This window comes from Cheilinus undulatus, linkage group 15 (assembly GCF_018320785.1).
Source record: "Cheilinus undulatus linkage group 15, ASM1832078v1, whole genome shotgun sequence".
In the NCBI taxonomy this organism is placed as follows: domain Eukaryota; kingdom Metazoa; phylum Chordata; class Actinopteri; order Labriformes; family Labridae; genus Cheilinus; species Cheilinus undulatus.
The window spans coordinates 14,071,288-14,090,831 of record NC_054879.1 but is presented as its reverse complement, the minus strand read 5'-3'; the positions used below and the strand labels follow the sequence as shown (position 1 = coordinate 14,090,831).

Here is a 19,544-nt window from a genome sequence, read left to right as displayed (position 1 = left end):
CATAACTGTTATATTTGTGACATGATGTAAAAAGTAAACAGAATAAAGAAAAGTACAAACAAACTATCACCTCTAATGTCTCATTCTAAAGTATCAGTAGTTTAATGTCAGATGATGCACAGTCTTACCATGGTGCCGTTTTTGATTAACTGTTTGGTGCTTGTCATGATTTTTCTGACGTTTCCTGTAAATGTAAACATAAATAAGGAATTAAACCATCAATTTGTGTAAGGAATAACAGCATTCAATGGTGTGACATAAAAATTCCCAAGTAACAATTTACAGTAAGGTGCACCAAAACTGGCATGATTACTTGGCAATTGCTCCATGCAATCTTAATCCACCTTAATACATACTGGATGACTTACTCACATACTTGGGTGGGGTGGGGGGTCCACTGTGAGGTTACCAGGAAAAATTGACAATTGGCCTGTACAATGGAACAGCTGACGCGACTAAGTGCCAAACCTGCATATGCTCCCATTCCTGACCTGATTTGGCAGTGAATTAGTAACTACTATTCAATAAGGAACTCAAAATGTGGTTGTTAGGGAGAGAGTGAGGACCTAACTGCTAGTTAATCATTAATTAAAGGGTAAATAGTGAGAGGGGTAAGAGAGGTTCTCAGTAGAAGATACTGGTGCCATTGTTGCCCTGATTCCCCACTTACAACCAAAGTCAGCAAAGGCCAATCATCAGTTGTTTCTCAATATTATCTTGACAGATTTTCTGGTGGTTTGAGGTGTGTTCAGTGATTTTATGATCTGCTCAGACAACTATCAGGGGCACTCTAATTTGAAATCCTGAGAGTTAAGCATAATCGATATTTAGGATAAGAAATTCTGCAAACTCCCAGTGGGGGGCAAAAGTGGTTTCTGCATAAAGAAATGCTACCAAAAAGACATGTTTTGAGCTGTTTACAACTACTGCCAAGTTCAAAGAGTGAAAATAAAAACTTTCTCTATTGTCAAGCTACTTTTGTGTCCAGGAAGTAGTGAAATATTCAGGCAAAAAAGTAAAAAAGAAAAAACATAGAGAGGGCAGCAGGCGGGAATTAAAAAAGCTTCCATCTAAAGCCTGGACGACCAGGGTCACATAAGACTCATGTAGGGCCCATTTCCAAATGGTCTGCTTTGGTTCAGTACAGTTTTGCCATAGTTCAGACATTAATTCTGATCTTACCTGTATTCCCTCAGCTGATGTTTGTCTCTCCAACCTTCAGTCTAGCTCATTGTGACAGAAAATCTCTCTTTTAAGAGATCCAGATCATTTGGCTCAGCTCAATTGAGCTTGTTGTTTGGCTCCCTAAAGGCTCTTCATTCGGTGAAAAATTGGCTTTTTAAATGTGGCTTAAATAACAACAAAGGACGGTGGAAAGGAGACTGGCACTCAAATGGGAACAAAGTCAGAAGCCTTTTTGTAGAACAGTCTCATTCATAAGCAGCACATAATTACTTGGTCGTTTACCCCAGAAAGTTTTTTCGGTTGGTAACACATTACCATTACAGTTAAAAGCATGTTTGTTACAAAATGGGGATTATTAAATTGTAAAAGGGGCTCAGCTAGCCTCTCAGCTCAGTATAGGACTCCTCAAGACTCTTGCCACCCTTCGTCACAGTAGATGACACTGTAGGCTAGGACAGTGGTACCCCAACCTGGGGTCCGGGACCCCCTGGGAGGGGCACCAAAGATCTCAGGGGGCACGGGGCTTTGTCTGCTCAGAGATTGTCAAAATTAGAGTTGCAAATATTAAGTAAAATTATGATAAAGCACTTAATAAACAGTGTATACCATGGTCTTTTGGTTAGAAAAACCTGTGAAGAGCCACTTCATTAGGGTTTTATAAAAAAAAAATGGATAATGATTTTTGGCAACCATATGGTAATACAATTTTTGTTAAAGTCCTGGGGGGGCTAAACATGTCTTTGAACGAGTAGGGGGTGCTCCAAGGAAAAATGGTTGGTAACCACTGGGCTAGGAGGTCTGCTAGACTGAGTAATATGTGATGTTGATCCACTCCAGATAAATTGGTTAAACCGTGGAAAAAAAAAATCCCTTTTTGTGTAGGGAGTGTAGAGATCTTTCTGAGAGTATGTAGAATTTTTCTGAAGATAGCTTCAACGTAGAGGTCCATTTAGAGCGGCAGAGTACTAACTTTCCTCAGTTTCCACTCATTCCTAATGGCTGTCCCCGACTTCCTGTCCTCTATCATATGGGATCACATTATTGTAAACAACCTACACTGCGTTGTTTACCCATTACTGAATCATTACTAAATGATAACATACTCATTTATGTCCCAATTGCACAGTACAGCTTCATACTGAGGGCTTACTTGCCATGTAAAGGGCAAGTTCTGGTTAACAAGTACTGAATTTGTCATTTGTTTTCTGAAAAGCTAGTAGTTAGGTACATATTTGTCACCTGGTAACTTTTTGGTGCCAATTTTGGTGTACCTTATTGTAAAGTGCTACCAACACTTACTCCTCTTGGTTTGAAGCTGTGGGAGGGTTTTTCAGTGGCTGGTCAGCCTGGAACCAAGTGCAGTTTTTGGAGACTTCAGGGGACATGTAGAAAGCATTTTCAACTGTGAATTAAAACAAGAGAAGAAGGTACGTCAGCCAGAATAATACAAGCCATTACACAAAATAGATATCAGGAATGGACCTGTCTTTGACTTACTGCTGATGTACTTTGGAATCAACTGGCCAAAGGTCTGAATGTGTCTGTCATAAAACTGGGAAATGCTCTCCAGCCGCTTAAAGAAGACATCTGATGGCTCACTGACCATACGAGACAACACACGAGCATCCTCAGCACGTATCTTCTCACCCACACCCAGGATGACCAGGAAGTAGCCTCTGCATTTGAGCTCAGTAGCAATACGGATCAGGCGCTCCTCTTCCTCCGCCACATGTCCAGTCACAAAGAGTATCAGCACTCTCTTGGTCCTTTGGAGAGGAGCCTTCTCAAACACCTGCTCAAGTGTGGATTCGATAGCTGCTGCCAAAGCTCTGCCTCCCTCCAGCTGTGGCGTCTTCACCAGCAGAGCGTTGATGATATCCTGAGATGAACTGTGCTCTGTCAAACCAATGTCCACCTGGATGGGTAAGCCAGTTTTGTTGTAGATGAACTCATAAGGAGCTTGCTGGATCACAGACACTCTGGCGTGGTGAGCAGATGAAGCAGGATTTGAGGACACGTATAGATGCTCTACCATGCGAGCAATGTAGCGCTTGATTTCTGTGAAGACTGCTGGGTATGTAGACTCAGAGCTGTCCAGGACGAAGGCCATGTCGATGTCGATGTCTGAGGTGAAGGACCGCCTATCTCGGCTGCTTTGTGGGGGATTGTAACCACATGTTGGCTTTGGAGAGCAGAAGTCTAGAAAAGAAAATACATGTTAACATGTAACGTGACATCCAATGTTGCCATCTTTTGAATCTCTTAATGTTATATACACTATGATCTGGTTTTGTCTTTGTAAAGCTGTTTGAATTGCTTTGCTCTTTTTCTAAACAAGCCTTGACTTAACAAAGGCATTCATTTCTTTAACAGGAAAAAGAAAAAATCATTGGATGCAACAGAAAGAAATGTTGATTAACCTAAAGTGGCCACAATGACTTAAAATTTGTCTTAGCTATAGCCTCTAAGTTCCATGTATGTACACAAATGCAGAGCTCTTACCATAGCAGATTTGACAGTCCATAATCTTTTGGAGGGCTGTCTCATACTGTGAATCTCTAGGAGCAGGAAGGACAATCACCTGGGCCAGAGCGGTGTTGTTGACCTGAAGCATAATAAGGGAACAAAAAAGGTGTTAAAATGGTAAGATACCCCATGTGCCTAGGGTTTCATGTCTTTTGTACCCCCTGACTTAAGAAATAAAAAAGTTTCAAAGCACAATTAGAGGGTGAAGTGATAAAAAGTATGCTGCAGAGCAAATAACATCTAAGGGATTCACAGCTGCTCAGTTTATTTAAACTAAGAAAAAAAAAACTAGACAAACACCAGATCAAATTCCTACAGGAACCAAGCTCTTGCGACACATTTGGAATTATAGATTGCCTATATAAAGTATTCACCTCCATGGATGTTTTATACTTTTATTGATTTTATGAATTGATCATGGTCAATATAATTTGGCGTTGTTGACCAAAACAAACAAACAAAAACAAACAAACAAAATAAATAAACAAACAAACAAAAAAAACAAATTACAAACTCAATGTCAAATGGTAAAAAGTTTTCTACAAAAATTGTCAATTAAATAAAAATATGTACTCTAAAATAAGTGATTCCATAAATATTAGACCCCTTTTAAAGTGACTGACTCAAAGAAAAGGTGAATGAAAATTATAAATCAGGGGATGGACACAAAAGGAAACATCCCTTGGAGTTCCACTTAATCCGTCATCAAGAAATGGAAAGAACATGGCACATGTAAATCTGCCTGGGTTGGGCCGTCCCAGGGCTAGACTGGGGAGAAAATTTGGCCCTGGCATTTTCAGCTTGAACCCCAAAGTACATCAACTCACTGGGAAATGCCAGGTATGCCAGATTGTCAGTCCAGCCCTGGGCAGTCCTCACAAACTGAGGTACTGTGCAAGAATGAGACTAGTGAGCGAGAGCACCAGGATACCTATGGCTACTCTGTAGGAGTTACAAGCTTCAGCAGCTGAGATGGGAGAGACTCTGCATGCAATAACTGTTGGTCAGGTTCTTCACCAGTCAAAGCTTTATGGGAGAGTGGCAAAGAGAAAGCCACTGTTGAAGAAAACTCAAATTAAATCTGGACTAGAGTTCACCAAAAGGCATGTGGGAGACTCCATGGTCAAGATGAAGAAAGTTCTTTGATTCTGATGAGACCAAATGGTGCTTTTTGGCCATCAGACAAGACCCCAAACACTGCACACCACCACAAACACAACATACCCACTGTGAAGCATGGCACTTGCAGTGTAATGCGGTGGGGATGAATCTCAGCAGCTTATTTTTGTCAAAAAACCAAAATATATGACCATGATTGATTCATAAAATCAATACAAGTCTAAAACATCAAAGTGGGTGAATACTTTTTATGCCCCCTGTACAAATCCAGCCCATGGATTTTTATGGATGTTATCCTGTTTTTGGACAAAACATTTGACTGGATTTAGCTCATGGGGACTCTGCTGCAGCAGAACTGTTTTTGATTTAATATAATAATCAGGAGAGTACAGCAGAGCTTCTAATAGTGAGCTGTGTCACTTTTCATCATTGTGCTATGGTGGTTTTATCCTGGAATGGTTTACATAGTTGGAATCCTGACAAACATAGCTTTCTGCTGGTGTATGGCATGTTGTATATCAATGTACAGGTATTTTGTAAATAACTAAATAGTGTGATGAGTTATGATGCTCTTCAAAGAGCTGATGGACTGTTAGTGATATTTAGGTATTGGTAAATCTGGGTATGTCCTGTAGCTGATTTGCCTTTTGACCTTAAAAAAGATGCTTCAAAATATTCTGTTTACTTGCTGTGATTGCTTTTAACTAAATGGGAAAGGACCTTATATTGTTTTTTTTTCTGCAGCATCCAAATTACAAAAAACTATCCCTGCATTTGAGCCTTCTGCTATGAGCATGATGTCGAAGCATATCCACCAAGGTAACAGCTGATTTTATGCAAATTAGCATCATCAATACACATGCCTGATTTACAAAAGCAGTGTTAAAAGCGTCATTTAATGACATTAAATGAAACTGGAAATGAGCTAACTCTGCCCAGAGTGTGAGCGTCAACTTCATTTTATCATTTGGTTTTACCTCCAGAGCCGCGCGGAGATCTCTGTCCGCACTGTTGACCAAAAACAACGTGGAGATTCCAGCATCGTGGAGCCGGAGAGCAGCATTAGTAACGGCCTTATTCCGTCCAACTTTGCCACCAACAAAGAAGATGGCCACTTTCCTCATGAGGAAACCACTGCGCACTCTCTTGAAGGTGTTCTGCGCCACAAAGCTCATGGCCAACTCCAGGTTGCGTTGCTTCTTTGTCTGCAGGGTCTGAAGTCCTTCAATGTGACGGATCAGGTCATTTTTCTTCATGGCATCAGCAAAACGAATCTCAGTGGTCACTTCATTGTTGTACAGGGTCAAAGCAACGCGAGCTCCTCTGGGACAGTTGCTCTCAGCGATGGTGATGTCTTTGACCAGACGCAGGACTGTGTCACGCATGTTGTTGAAGTCCCGACTGTTTTCAGAGACATCAAGGGCAAAAGCCAGCTCGGTGGGGTACAGCGGGCATTCCTGCTTGCCTAATAATGAACATACAAGAGTTGTTTCTTTTTTCACAAGTACATCACACAGTGCAAAAACATTAACTCTTTTTTTTTTTTAAATATAATCTGATCAATACCGTTATTCGATACTCACCAAAACAGCAAGCTGGTGACCAAAAGAAAAAAAAAAACATGTTATGAGCACAAAATTTGTGAAAATGTCTGCTTTGATTCTTGTTAAAATCTATTTTTGATAGTTATCAAATCACACTTACGACAGTTGTCTCTGATTTTCCTGACCAGGTCGCATTGCTGAAGACAAAAAAGGATTGAAAAAGGTTTTAAAGATTTTTATTCCAGACAAATCCCAATAGGATTATTTTTGTCTTGTTAACTTGATAAGATTTTAAACAGCCAAATGATTGAAAACATACCACAACACCTGGCCCTCTTGGTCCCTTCAGACCCTGTGAAGAGAATAAAAGGGAAATAAAAGACGTGTTAACAGCTGCACCAGCTGGCCAAGGTTTTTAAAAACAATATTTCAAATTGCTCATCCAACCAGATTGTTAAATAACTTAAAATCAAGTGTAGTAATTTTATGTAAATGCTCAACAAAACGCATGTAAAATCATCTAAATAGAGTTTATATTTGGAAAACAGCTCCATTTATAGATGGACACATTCAAAGAAACATCCCTCATATTTTTAATTTTTGGAAGAAAGGGTCAAGAATATCATGATGAAACCTGGCCTCAAAGCTCTGATTGTTTTCACTGAGACTGCTGTGCCTAATTTGATTTTCCTCTGTCTGGTCCATAATCAGATTGTGAGCATAGTGAAGGTCTGTGAAGGTTATCATGTCTGGTATTGTGCTGTAAAGCTACAGAGTTAAAAACTATTGTCTATAAACAATGCTGTGCAAAGATAAAGTGTCAGTAAGTCATCTAAAGGGCAACATACAGTCAGATATCTGCTGACCCCTGGGTAATATTACTGACATGTGACAATGAAATCTATACATTTAAATATCAATAATGTAGAAGGTAGATTCAGTAACTTACGTAAGGCCCAGAATATCCAACCTCTCCCTTCTGTCCACCGGGACCAATACCTCCAGAGACACCCTAAAAAAAGAAAATGGTAAAAGAAAATAATTCAGTTTGAGGCTATTAAGTTGTCAGTCATTAACTAGCCTAAGAGGTTTCCCTTCAAAGATTTGAAAAACGTGGACTGCACACTTAATGTCAGGACAAGCATACAATGTATGAACAGAGATTTGTATGGACTGATTTTCATAAACAAGCATGATAAAGACACTTAGATATACCACTTAGTTTGTGCTCTTGCATTTAAAGAAATATTCACATATTTATCTAATAAAAGCTAGCTCTGAAAACTTACTCTCTGTCCACGGTTTCCTCTGGGTCCGGGTCCACCCTTGGTGCCAGACTCACCGGCTGCTCCCTGAAATGAAAAGGGAAAAAAAGGAAGTAAATGCAATTTTCCATGTCAAATAAAAAGCTTGCTTGACAAATCTTTAAAAAAGCTACTGAAGTTTGAATCCCGTGATAATGTAAGGCCAGATGTCAGGGTATTCTTCTTTACCTTTGGTCCTGGGAATCCTGGGAAGCCGTCATCACCCTGTTGAGCAAACACAGGCATTTTGTAAGTATTTTTTATAACTCTATTGTAGTTTAAATCTGCATGGGACATGGGGAAATTCTGTTTTAGTTCATTTAATTAAAGGTTTCTTCAAAATAGTTTTTGTTAAAGTGTTTGTGTTGGATTGTATTTTTAGAGAGTTGTAGATGTTTTCCTTTTTTGGATGCAACTTTTTCAGTTTGTATATGTACTTTCTTAAAGACGAAATACCATAAAAAACGTTTTTTGCATGTCAACAAGTCAGAGCTTTCAGGTTGCCTGTAAAAATGCAGTAGTTAACTCGCCTATTATGCATGTCTCAGATGTAAAAAATCTAGAGAAGAATCTAGAGGGCTTTCCTATTCTTTTTTCCATGCAAGGCTAGTGTTTTTTGGTGAAGATAGACATGAAAATGGTAAATAAAGATATTTATCTTGTTGTAGCGAATATACATGTTCACATTAGTATTACATGTTTACAGTCTGTTCCTTGATGACCATGACGAAGGCCAAAAGCTGTTTAATAAAGCTGCTCTCTAATCTCCTATTATTACAGAAGATTTCTGTTTCCACACCAGTAGAATATGTCACAGAAAAGATAAATACAGTACAAGTACACCTCCAGTATGTGTATTTCAAAGTAAAAGCCCTGTTCAGCATTGATGAACAGGGAACAGAGTGATTTTATTTTGAATTCTTCCTGGCACCGGCATGCTATACTCTGAACCAATCACTATTCGAGAAAGGTTCATTGAGGTAATACTTGACAGCAAACTCGCTGTTCCAAAAGCATTGACAGAGAGTACTTGAGCAGACATGCTAGCAGCTGTAAGAGTGTATTGTTTAATTCAGTAGTAGGGTTAGTGACATTTGCATGTTTGATAGAGTAAAATATTCAGTCTCTGTCTCTATATTGGCAAATAGGAACAGCCATGAGGATACACTTAAAAACTGCAAAGGCAGATTACAGAGGTAACTGTTTAGGTAGCCCATGTAGGAGAGGGACTGGATGAGAAGGTCCTCATGTGCATTTAAAGACTCACAAACTAAAACCAAACACTCTCAGAAAGGTTGCTCATACCACGGTTATACTGGGCAGCTATTTCTAATTTAGTCTCACTCTTTAGAGCTTAAGTTTTAGTCACATTTGATCATTTTTCACCGGTATAATTTTGGTGAAGTTTCACTCCACAGAAAGTCCTTACATTTTAGTCTTAACTTTAAGTCACAATGTTTATTCTCTTAGACCATGCAATCAGATAAATTGTAAAATCAATAGAAATGGAAAACATTTATGTTCATGCACTATCAATATTGATTTGTAATATACTGATGAATATTCTTACATACCTTATAAGCAAGGTAGAAAAATATCATAGTTTTTTAAATGTCCAACAGTCCACTGCAACATTCCCTTCTTGTTTTAGTCTTTTTGGCGAAAACTACACCCAATTTTTGTCTGAGTTTTTATCATCAAAGATCTATTTTGGGCTAGTCTTAGCCTTGTTTTCCTCTAACGTAAAAAAGGTAGATGACAAACATTTTCACTTGTACTTTTAGCTGACGAAAAATATAGTCGATTAACCAACTGCTCTGTTTTCACCCTTTATTATCATACTTTTCCTTTTTAGTCTGTTATTTTTATATTTGTGAAATTTCAATTTAACAAAATATTTGAATGCAAAACAAAAAACCCCTTTGCATTATTCAACGCATCCTACAACAATAAATACAGTCCTCGCATCATACTTGCCTTTCTTCCTTTAGGACCTAAAACACCGTAGCCATCTTGTCCATCCTCACCCTGTGAAGAAGTCAAGATTGTTAATTCACTCTCTGTGTAAACTGTTTAGTTAGTTGGCAGCAAACAGCCTTGGTCCTGAGATTAAAACAAGAACATCACGCCCACCTCTTGTCTCAACACGACAGTCATACACTATCACATAAAAAAAAAAGCACATATTCTCAAATATTGCTAGGTGTACATTTTACGTGTTTTTAACTAGGGGGGCTCATCTTATTAGAAAAGAGGGTAGTGGGAAGTTCTAAGGGTACAAAGATTTGCCAGAGGCTCACTCCAAATCAAGTGTTATGGTTATTCTCAAAGAATGCCTTTTGAATCATCAAGGACATGGCAGCACAAAAAGTCTACAAGTGTCTGTAGTTTCTTCAAAAATAAGATCTGAAATTTTGACTATTATCTAATGCCATAGTTAGGTACCATTTCAGTGTTTTGGTCCTTAAGATTTCCAACAAGCATTTATAAAAACGTTCCTAGTAGAAATGTCTTGAATTGTTTTGAGGTCTGTTTAGCAGCCAACAGCTGCTGCTGATGTATGAGGAGCTTGAAGGGTCGTCCCATTTTATAAGTAAAGATTTCCCCACCATGTAACTGTGTTTCAAGGGGCAAGAGGGTACTCAACATCTAGAAGTAGAGGTAAGAGTTACAAATAAGATTGAGCCAAAGTCTAACTTTAAACCACACAACACTGGTGTAAAGATCCCCATATTCATGAGGACAGTTGTCAAAGAAGTGTATCTTAAAGATCACCCATTACGGTTTTTATATAACACTGATATTTGGTTTCATTAAACAATATAATTTAACCTTTTTAGTCTGGCATTAAATAGCACAAATAAGAAGCAGAATCATGTTATTTCAATCATCTTTTTGTAGCTTTAAAATAAGTGTAAAATAAAAAAGATGTTGATCATTCTTACCGGCTCTCCACGGGGACCAAGAGGTCCAACAACACCCTTAGGTCCTGGATCTCCTGGCTCTCCCTACAAAGGCACAGGAGACAGCCATAAAGAGTTAATAATTCAAATACATGTCAACGCTTTTTATCAGTGAAATGTTTCTTTAAACTTTCAGTTCATTTTCTATAGATTTAATTACAATCATATGTTTTCATAATAGCTGATCTCAAGCAGAGTCTTAATGTTTTTCTTATAGCGCTCCCATGTTTGCTCAAACTGACTTCACATGTGTGGCCAGTAATGTGAGAGAGCTGGGCTCAGGCCTTTGTGTTTAGAAATGAAACACGGATGTTATGGAAGAATATAAGCCGCAGCAAATTACACTGCACACAGTACCTTTCGACCAAGAGGTCCTCGTCTTCCTTTTTCTCCAGCAGGACCTGGGGCACCTCCAGGACCCTAAAAACAAAAAGATGGGATAAAAGAGGACTTTTATTAAAATTCATCTTGAGTAGAGTAAAGTAGAGTCCTGCGTGGGGCAGGTAACTGCGAATAGGTTCAGCTATGGGTAGAAAATAAAATTCTATAGTTTCAGGGGTCTTGACATAGGTAAAAATAAACAAAATATGGGCTTATATAACAATGATTACCATTGTGTTACCTCTTTATTAGCTCATATGTGGACTGGCAAATGCGTTGAAGGAGCCTGAGGGAATTACTTTCAAAGTACATATGTCACCCACTGTTGTAAGTTTTAAGTTTTTTTTTCCTTTAACAGTCTTTGATTTAGTATAAACAAGTGGGCAGTCATTTTATGGCACTGAGGTATGCATCAATTTGCCAGTGTGTGTTTGCATCTGTGAGAGAAAGAAAACATGCTGCGGTAGTCTTATTTACCACTGCTTGTATGTTTGTGCAACATGCGCAATGTGTGCAACATGTACAGTGTGCACAAGTGTGTGAATATCAACATGAAGTAGCCCACTGCCCTTGCTATTAAGACACTGATTGCACTGCAGCTAAAAAGATAAAACACTTCAAACAAAAATGAGAGGCTGTATGCAAACAATGTGATCACAGGTCCGGTTGAGCTCAATTTTTCACAGGTCCAGGTTGATCTGGGTATTAAAAAAGGATAACAACAGTAAGGCTGACAGCTGAGTTGAATGGTCGATTGTTTGGTCAAAAATTTTTGTCCGATCAAGATCACCCTGGTTGACGAGTTGTGCCCCCTACCAATCTGCCCCCAATGTGCGGGGGGCAGATAGGGGGAGAAGCATTAGTGCACAGCTGACTGATATGAGACAGAGGAGAACAATGCAGCTCTGGGAAATACAGGTAAAGAAGCACACAAAGTAATGCAGAAAGGGCTATTTTCTGATCATTTTTCAGCAGTAATGCTCAAAGTAACTCAGAAACAATGCATCTTCAACTCATCATAAAGTTGCAGGTCTTGTTGTATTGAGGTGGCGCTGCTGTGTCTCCGCTCTGCCATCCCTCACAGCATTAACTCCTGCGGTCAGTTTAATTCACCTCATCATCTCCTTTTATAATCTCCTTAAAATGTTCAAGTAAGCGTGAGCTTCTCTTACAGACAGACAAAAAGCAGAGGAGGTAAAAGATGATGTCTGCGGGTGATTAAGTCTGAGCAAACTATTTCCCTCTCACCTCCGTAAATGCTGCATGCTGTCTGCATTACGCTCGTAAATGACACGGCGTGGGCTGGATCAAGTGATCCTGTTATTTGTTACTGTTATAAATGAATGAAAAACAATAGGGTTAAGGTTCTGAAGTTATTTTGTAGGCTATATGAGTTTAAAGAGTTTCCGCGTCGGGATCACGGTAATCATATCAAAGGCAGGTGCACACTGACCGTCTCTTAATTTTTTTTTTTTAGTATGACGTGATGAAAATGTACGAATGCTTCAAATGGCTTGTTATGTTCATTTTTGGATCATTTAGACTACCAAACAGGTGCAGTATGGAACCTGAATGGATTAAACTGGTCCCCAACGATGTGATTTTTAATAATGTTTGCATTTATTTATTTATTTTTTACCTGAACGACCAATCAATTGGTTGGTGCCTGGGTTTGATTTTGGTTGACTAAATTTTTCTTTTGTTGACTACAGGCCTAAATAACGGGTTAACAGGTAGGGTTTCAGTTCTGAGCTCTAAGGCTCAGAGGCCATCCAATTCACAAAGCACATACAAAGGGTTAAATGCTGCCTAAATGGGGTTGCACTGTGCTCTAGTGCTGCTTTACATGTCTTTGACTGATCAATTATGAAGCCATTCAAAGCAAATTTGGCCATGAAAAGTTTTAGTCACCCAACTTGGCACATACAGACACAGTGACCCTGATTTATTGAGCTAGTTTTGGGTGGTTATGGCAGCTGCTTTGAGTGGAGTAGGATAACTTCCGATTTCTACATAGAATGGCTGCACCACAACCCACCAGCAAAACGCACTGTGGAGCAAACCACACCCTTTCAATCAGATCAGTTCCACTGTCCACGCTTCTGTCTGGCTGCAGCACGTTCCAGAAGTGCCACTTGGCTCCACTTTGTTGGAGGCAAGCCAGGGGTCTATTTTCAGTGCTCACCGCCAAACCACATAATTCAACATAGAGCAGAGTGACGTAAACACCCAGAAAAACGTAAAAGTATCTGGCCAACTTCAAAATACAACAAAACGAGTGGACTCCCAGTCATAATTCATCACTATATCAACATTAGGTCCCATCCTGCAGCACAAACAAAAGGTCACTGGGAGGTCATAGGGCCCCAGAACTACAATGGCATGTGAAATGACATATTTATAAGAAAAAGTTAAAATCTGAGGTGTAAATCCACAGATTTTTTTTTTTTTCATAAAACCACACATCCTTTGTGGTAAACACCCATTTAACTTCAAAATGTACTCACCCATGGGGGAATAAATTCATGAAATCATGTGGAAATGAATGACCAAAAGGCAAAATAATCCACTGTTGACACACTATTTCTACATGAACTCGACGTTCTCCCGTGATTTTTTCCCCTCTTGTCTCGAGCTGCTGAGCTTTGCTGGGTTACACAGTGTTCTAGACATACATCCAGTAAACAAGGTCACCCGCCCTCAAAACTGCAGCGAAAGCACAGCCCAGACGTGTATGTGAAAATCATGGGTAACTGTTCCACAGCAGCAGGAGATAATGTTAAGTCTCTGCATGTTATTCACAGACCCAAAGACATTTGAAGACACTGCATTTTAGTTTAGTTGGATCTAGAGGCATCCCTGCTCATGATCTCATTCATGCTGCTTCACACATAAATACATACAAGCTCCTACTGCTTTTCTGTCACCTGTAAATTCCACATACTTTGTGTCTGCAGCGTTTCATGCATACCCCAGTGGACATGCATAGCACAGTGGACTGCAGCCCAGAGCAGCTGAAGGCAAGGGATCACAAAATCAAACTACAGGTTTGCCTACAAACTGTGAAATCATACTGTAACAAGTCCAATGTGAGAGTAGCGTGTAAATAACAGAACACTTGCCTTTCTGAGGATGATTTACTGTTAAATTTGATATTTTTCTGTGATTTTTTTTGCTCCTACCATGGGTGAGTAGACTGGGGAAATTTAAAGGTTTATGTTTACTCCAAAGTATGTCTGTTGGCATATAAACCATTGGTTGACCACATCAAAAATGTATTTTCTTTGTGTATGGCATTTTATTGCCCATGTGACCCTCTGACCGACAGATGACCCGTTGTTCATCCATCCATTTTCTACACTACTTATCCTGTTGAGGCTTTCGGAGAGGCTGGAGCCTATCCCAGCTGTCCTTGAGAGAGGCGAGGGGTGCACCCTGGACTGGTAGCCAGTCACTGTGTTGTATTTTTAAGATGATGGATGCTTTGTACTCTCTTTTTCCTGTTTGGATTGATCTGCTCTACATGGACTGAGTTTACTTACCCCCTGGTAGCACAGACTGCAACAAACAAGACTGAGCCCAACAAATGGGTCAGTCTAATATGCATTACATGCTCATTGACAGGTCTTGCCTTAGATATAAAACAGGGCCAGTCAGCTCACAACTGCCAATGCCACCCCCTAGTGAGGCATCCACTGGCTGGCTGGACCAGTTAGGGATTTACCCATCCACGCGAGTCTCACCAGTGCCAGGGTGCTTAACCTCAGAAAAGGCAGCAAGAGCAATCCCAAGCCAAGCAGCCTCCCTTAAAATCACAGGTATGCAAGAGTCATGTTCCAGGCACCAAACAGGAGAGACCGCCTCAGGTTGAGCCAAAAGAGTTGAGAACAGAATATAGAACGTAATTGAGGGAATATGTCGAATTTAAGGGTCAGACTGATTATATGAATAGTGAAGATGAGAAATATCATGGGTTGTGAATACTGAACACTATAGCCTTCTCTTATATCTGTAAAAAAACTAAACATGCATTTTATTCAGTACTTTTATCAACAACTATCTGGTGTTACCTTGTTGTGTTTGTGCTTTGTGAATTGGATGTTGGGGCAGAAAAGATAATCAGTTCTCTGTGAACTGGCCCCCAAAAGTCACAGATATTGAGAACACTTAACACAATGGCACCATAAGGTGCACTTACCCTTGGTCCAGGGTTTCCATCTTCTCCTTTGTTTCCTGGTACACCATTTGGTCCAGGTGGGCCCTTAGAAAAAGACAAACCAGAAGGTTTCTTACATAAAAGAGCAGAATTTCCAACCCACAAGCAAAGCATTAAGACACAGTCCAGTCCAGTCAAAAAAATATGTCATATTGCTTATGCAGCCAAGATAAGTATCAACAGGAATGACAGGGCATATTTTTAGAAAAAATGACCAACTTACTCTAGATCCCGCAATACCAGGCTCTCCTGGAACACCGATTGCTCCTGGCTTGCCAGGAGGTCCCTTAAATGACAAATTTGATGATTATTTACATATTTTCCATGATGGTAATTATAAATAGTTTATGTTAACACCTAAAGAAAGTCTTACAGGCTGTCCAGGTGAGCCTCTTCTGCCATCATTGCCCTAGAAAGGTGGAAGTAACAGGTCTCGGTAAAGAAAAACAATGAAAAAAACATATTTACTAGTTGACAAATGGAACAATTATTTACCCGTCGTCCAGTTTCACCAGGGCCTCCCTTCTTTCCATCCTCACCAGGTTCTCCCTATCAGAGCACAAACCCAGGTGAAACAAACCATAAACACACCAACAGCTTTGTAACGCCAAAGTATGTTCAATTATTATTATTTATATTTTTTACCGGTGGTCCTGCATCTCCAGGGTCTCCTTTAGGTCCTCTACTGTTGTTATCTTGTCCCCGTGTGCCCTATTAGACAAGAATGACTTTTTTATTATTATTTTTGATAATTGTAGACTTCATGTATCAAAACAATAACCTAAGGCTGAAATAAGAGTTGAAGGATAGTTTATAAAACCACATTCTGTCTGATAAAACTTTGCCTCACTTCCCAGTTTTATTACTAACTGTTGTTACAAGAGAGGGGAAGCTACATTATGTAAACCATGGCCCTGTCCCTACATTTCTGAGATGTGTTGCTGCCATCAAATTCAAAACGAGCTAATACTTCTCATGAAATTGTGAAATGTTTGTTTCAACATCTGATATGTTGTTCAAGCTCTACTGTGAATCAAATATGAGATTTGCACATCATCATATCCAGTTTTTATTTACATTTTAAACAGCATACCAACTTTTTTGGAATTAAGGTTGTACAACCTAACTTCAAAAACACCAAAAAATTGCTTTTACTAGGTGGAGGTTGCAGTTTAAGCCCATCCAACTGAAAAATGTAAACATGGGCATTATGCTGACTTTTTGTCAGAGTGAGCTAAAAGGCAACATGCACTTGAGCATTCAGCAAGAAATGCACATCGTATTACCTCACTTCATCCGTACATATAACCACATTAAACACAAAGTCATCGCAGGTGCACTGACTGGGAAAATTAGGGCCAATACTGATGGTTGAAATAACTATTTAGCCAATGGCCAAAACTAGTTCATCTTTCACCACTTCTTTAGGTGTTAACACTCCCACTATGCTAGCAGTTTCCCTTATGTTTGTTCATTTAAACAGATCAAAGTTTGTCCAACAGGTGACTTTCTCTGCCCTATAAAAAATCTTTCATTTAATTGAGCAATTAAGTATTAACCTTTGCTACTGATATCTCTAATTACTACCTTATTTACCAAAGGCCAATGTTTTTCAACTGGGCTGATACTGGCAGATACCAATGTTAAATCGATTCATTAGTGCATAGAGCATACATAAGGTTTTTTAATCAAACAGTCAATGGCACTAAAGACTGTCTCCATCATACTCACAGGGTCTCCTCTGAGGCCAATATCTCCACTGTCTCCTGCTTGCCCTTTAAGACCTTTGGGACCCTAAAATATAGAAGATCTTTAGTGAGCATTACCAACACATACAATATAACACTATTTAAGATAATAAATGCAAATCAAAAACTCACTCTTCCTCCTGGATTTCCTCTTTCTCCTGAGGGTCCAGCCACTCCACTTATTCCCTGAAATCAAACAGCAGATTTCTATTAAAGTCACGATTCAAGAGCATTTGTGACACAACTCCAACCAATGTATAACTACAATTTTTATCCATACTTTAGATGGATATAACATTATAAAATTGATCTTTACAACAGTCTTTATCAAAACAAAGCTAAGAACTCTGGGAAAAATAAAATGAATATCAACAATCAGACCAAACAGAAAAAAACAAAGATACATACCTCTTCTCCGTTGATTCCATCAAGCCCGATTTCTCCAAGTTCACCCTGCAATACAATGAAAGTGGGTAGGGTTATCAATTAAAATACCTGTATTTTGAAACCTACGTTTAATTGTTAAAAAAACAAAAAAAAACAAAAAAAAAAGAAAAGCACTTACCTTTTCTCCTGAGTAGCCACGAGACCCCTAAACAGTAGAAAAAATAGTGTTTGTCAATAAATGTACACAGTTTACACTAAGAAAATAATTTTCAGAATGTTAAAGTTAGGGATGTACAGATCCAATCCTGGTATCTGATATCAGTACATTTCTGACTAAAATAGCTAGATCCTTAACTGTTAGGTTCTGTACCACTCTTTCTTTACAGCAAGCTTGTGCCTGTGCAATATCACTCTCCTAAGTTCTTAGATGTAACTGTATATAGTAGGGATGCACGGTATTGGATTTTTGCTGATATCAGATATTCCGACATTTACAAATCAATTGAAGCCGCTATTAATATTTAAATGTGGTTCAGATCTGAAACTTCAGTCCTTAAAACACACAATTTACAGTGTGGGAATAAAACAAATGAACAAATGTCAGTCGTTCAAACACTTTTAAAAGTGTAAGGAATGATGATGAATACAAAAAAACCCTAAGCTGATGTAGGCCTGTTGGTTCAGACTAAAACTCCATCAGCTTATTTGTTTGTATGGCCAACATTTCCAGCTGGTACAGGCAGATTTTTATATCCAAAATATTGGTTGTAAATATCAACAGAATTTTTTATTCTAGTGATACCAATATTTCACTTTTTAAGCTAATTAATCTGCAGATAAGATATAGAGGAAGCTAAGAACAAGCACACTTTTGGCTTATCCCACTCATGATGCCATATTCAAACTGATCTAGCCTGGCTTGGCTTTGCTGCTTTGTCTGCAAGCCACTTTTTGAAACCCTTCTTCACCCCAGCTACTCTTTTGTTCTGCTTCTGACTTAATCAAATGTCATTATGTTGTCACTGATGCCTACTCTGTTCTGGGTTTTTGCTGCTTCTCATCCTGCCTTAGGTTTTCTTTGTAGGCACAGGAAAGACAGGAACATGTGCTGTTCCTGCTTGATGCTTTCCACATAGGATCATGGAAGTGCAGGGGGCATCCCAGAACAGCCACACCGCAAAATATAAATAATAGCATTAAGTGCACATTGATGCCTGCTTATGAGGAAAATGATCTATAACCACAAATTATGTATGTGTCTTGATAAAGTAATCCTGACCGAACTACAGTTTATGCACAGCCCATGTTTTGGGTGGTGGTTAAATAAATCAATAAGGCAAATTAAACAAAACAAAGCACTCAAATGTACTGCAAAGATGGCAGAAACCTTCAAGAGATAGATTTAAAACAAGCATGATAGTATACTTGCTTGTGTCTTTGTCATTACCATACATCTTCATTTCACAATTCGAACCAACTTTTGTGGATGATAAACAAAATTGTGTGTTCCACATGACCATTTATCATTTTCCTCTGATGTAGCTAATAAGCCTTCCTTGAATGGCTATGACATTATAGCGGATAAATTCATCTAAAAAGCAGCATGGACTGAAATATGTTGTGGCTGATAAGGGACAGCAGGAAGGACGGATAAGGTGTATATTATGCCCCTCCCTCCCAGGCCTTTCCATGATGTTCTGAAAGCATACTTTGAAATTCCAGGGTTGATGCACCTCAGTTGATGCTCTTGGGTTTAGTTAGTCTTTAAATAGCTGGATCTGTGCATCTCTAGTTGAAGTTAAAATACCATCCTTACCTTAAGACCTCTTGGTCCAGGACATCCCTGGAAACCCTGAGTTCCATTCACACCAGGAGGACCTCTCTCTCCCTGTCATAATTACATAAAGATGATGAAATACCATGGTGAGATTCTGGAGGGCTTCATTGTGGAGGAACATGATGTGGTTCAAAACAGAAACAAATTAATCAATAATAAAGGCTCAGACATTTTTTTAAATGTGATCAAACAGTCAAAAAAACAGGGCAGTTTTCAGCTAGTGTGTAAATTTAATCATGGAAAATATTGTCGGGCTGCATTCAAACTTACAGGTCCACCCTCATCTCCTGGATGTCCTTGGCTTCCTGGTAATCCTGGACCACCCTGAAAAACA

At 39.1% G+C, this 19,544-nt stretch overlaps 1 protein-coding gene across 1 annotated transcript in view; it reads right to left on the bottom strand.

The window, feature by feature from the left end:
* Positions 1-19,544, bottom strand: part of col6a3 (collagen, type VI, alpha 3) — a 90,178-nt gene that overhangs the window by 9,463 nt on the left and 61,171 nt on the right. The window contains exons 14-38 of the mRNA XM_041807570.1: positions 19,481-19,534; positions 19,190-19,261; positions 17,552-17,578; positions 17,395-17,439; positions 17,119-17,172; positions 16,970-17,032; positions 15,884-15,949; positions 15,734-15,787; positions 15,612-15,647; positions 15,462-15,524; positions 15,221-15,283; positions 10,999-11,061; positions 10,624-10,686; positions 9,656-9,706; positions 7,868-7,903; positions 7,664-7,726; positions 7,324-7,386; positions 6,694-6,726; positions 6,535-6,571; positions 6,414-6,425; positions 5,808-6,295; positions 3,688-3,790; positions 2,683-3,384; positions 2,485-2,587; positions 129-184 (exon numbers count right to left, since the gene is read on the bottom strand). Coding sequence (XP_041663504.1) covers positions 129-184; positions 2,485-2,587; positions 2,683-3,384; positions 3,688-3,790; positions 5,808-6,295; positions 6,414-6,425; positions 6,535-6,571; positions 6,694-6,726; positions 7,324-7,386; positions 7,664-7,726; positions 7,868-7,903; positions 9,656-9,706; positions 10,624-10,686; positions 10,999-11,061; positions 15,221-15,283; positions 15,462-15,524; positions 15,612-15,647; positions 15,734-15,787; positions 15,884-15,949; positions 16,970-17,032; positions 17,119-17,172; positions 17,395-17,439; positions 17,552-17,578; positions 19,190-19,261; positions 19,481-19,534 — 2,470 coding nt within the window. The remainder of the gene's footprint in view (positions 1-128; positions 185-2,484; positions 2,588-2,682; positions 3,385-3,687; positions 3,791-5,807; positions 6,296-6,413; positions 6,426-6,534; positions 6,572-6,693; positions 6,727-7,323; positions 7,387-7,663; positions 7,727-7,867; positions 7,904-9,655; positions 9,707-10,623; positions 10,687-10,998; positions 11,062-15,220; positions 15,284-15,461; positions 15,525-15,611; positions 15,648-15,733; positions 15,788-15,883; positions 15,950-16,969; positions 17,033-17,118; positions 17,173-17,394; positions 17,440-17,551; positions 17,579-19,189; positions 19,262-19,480; positions 19,535-19,544) is intronic.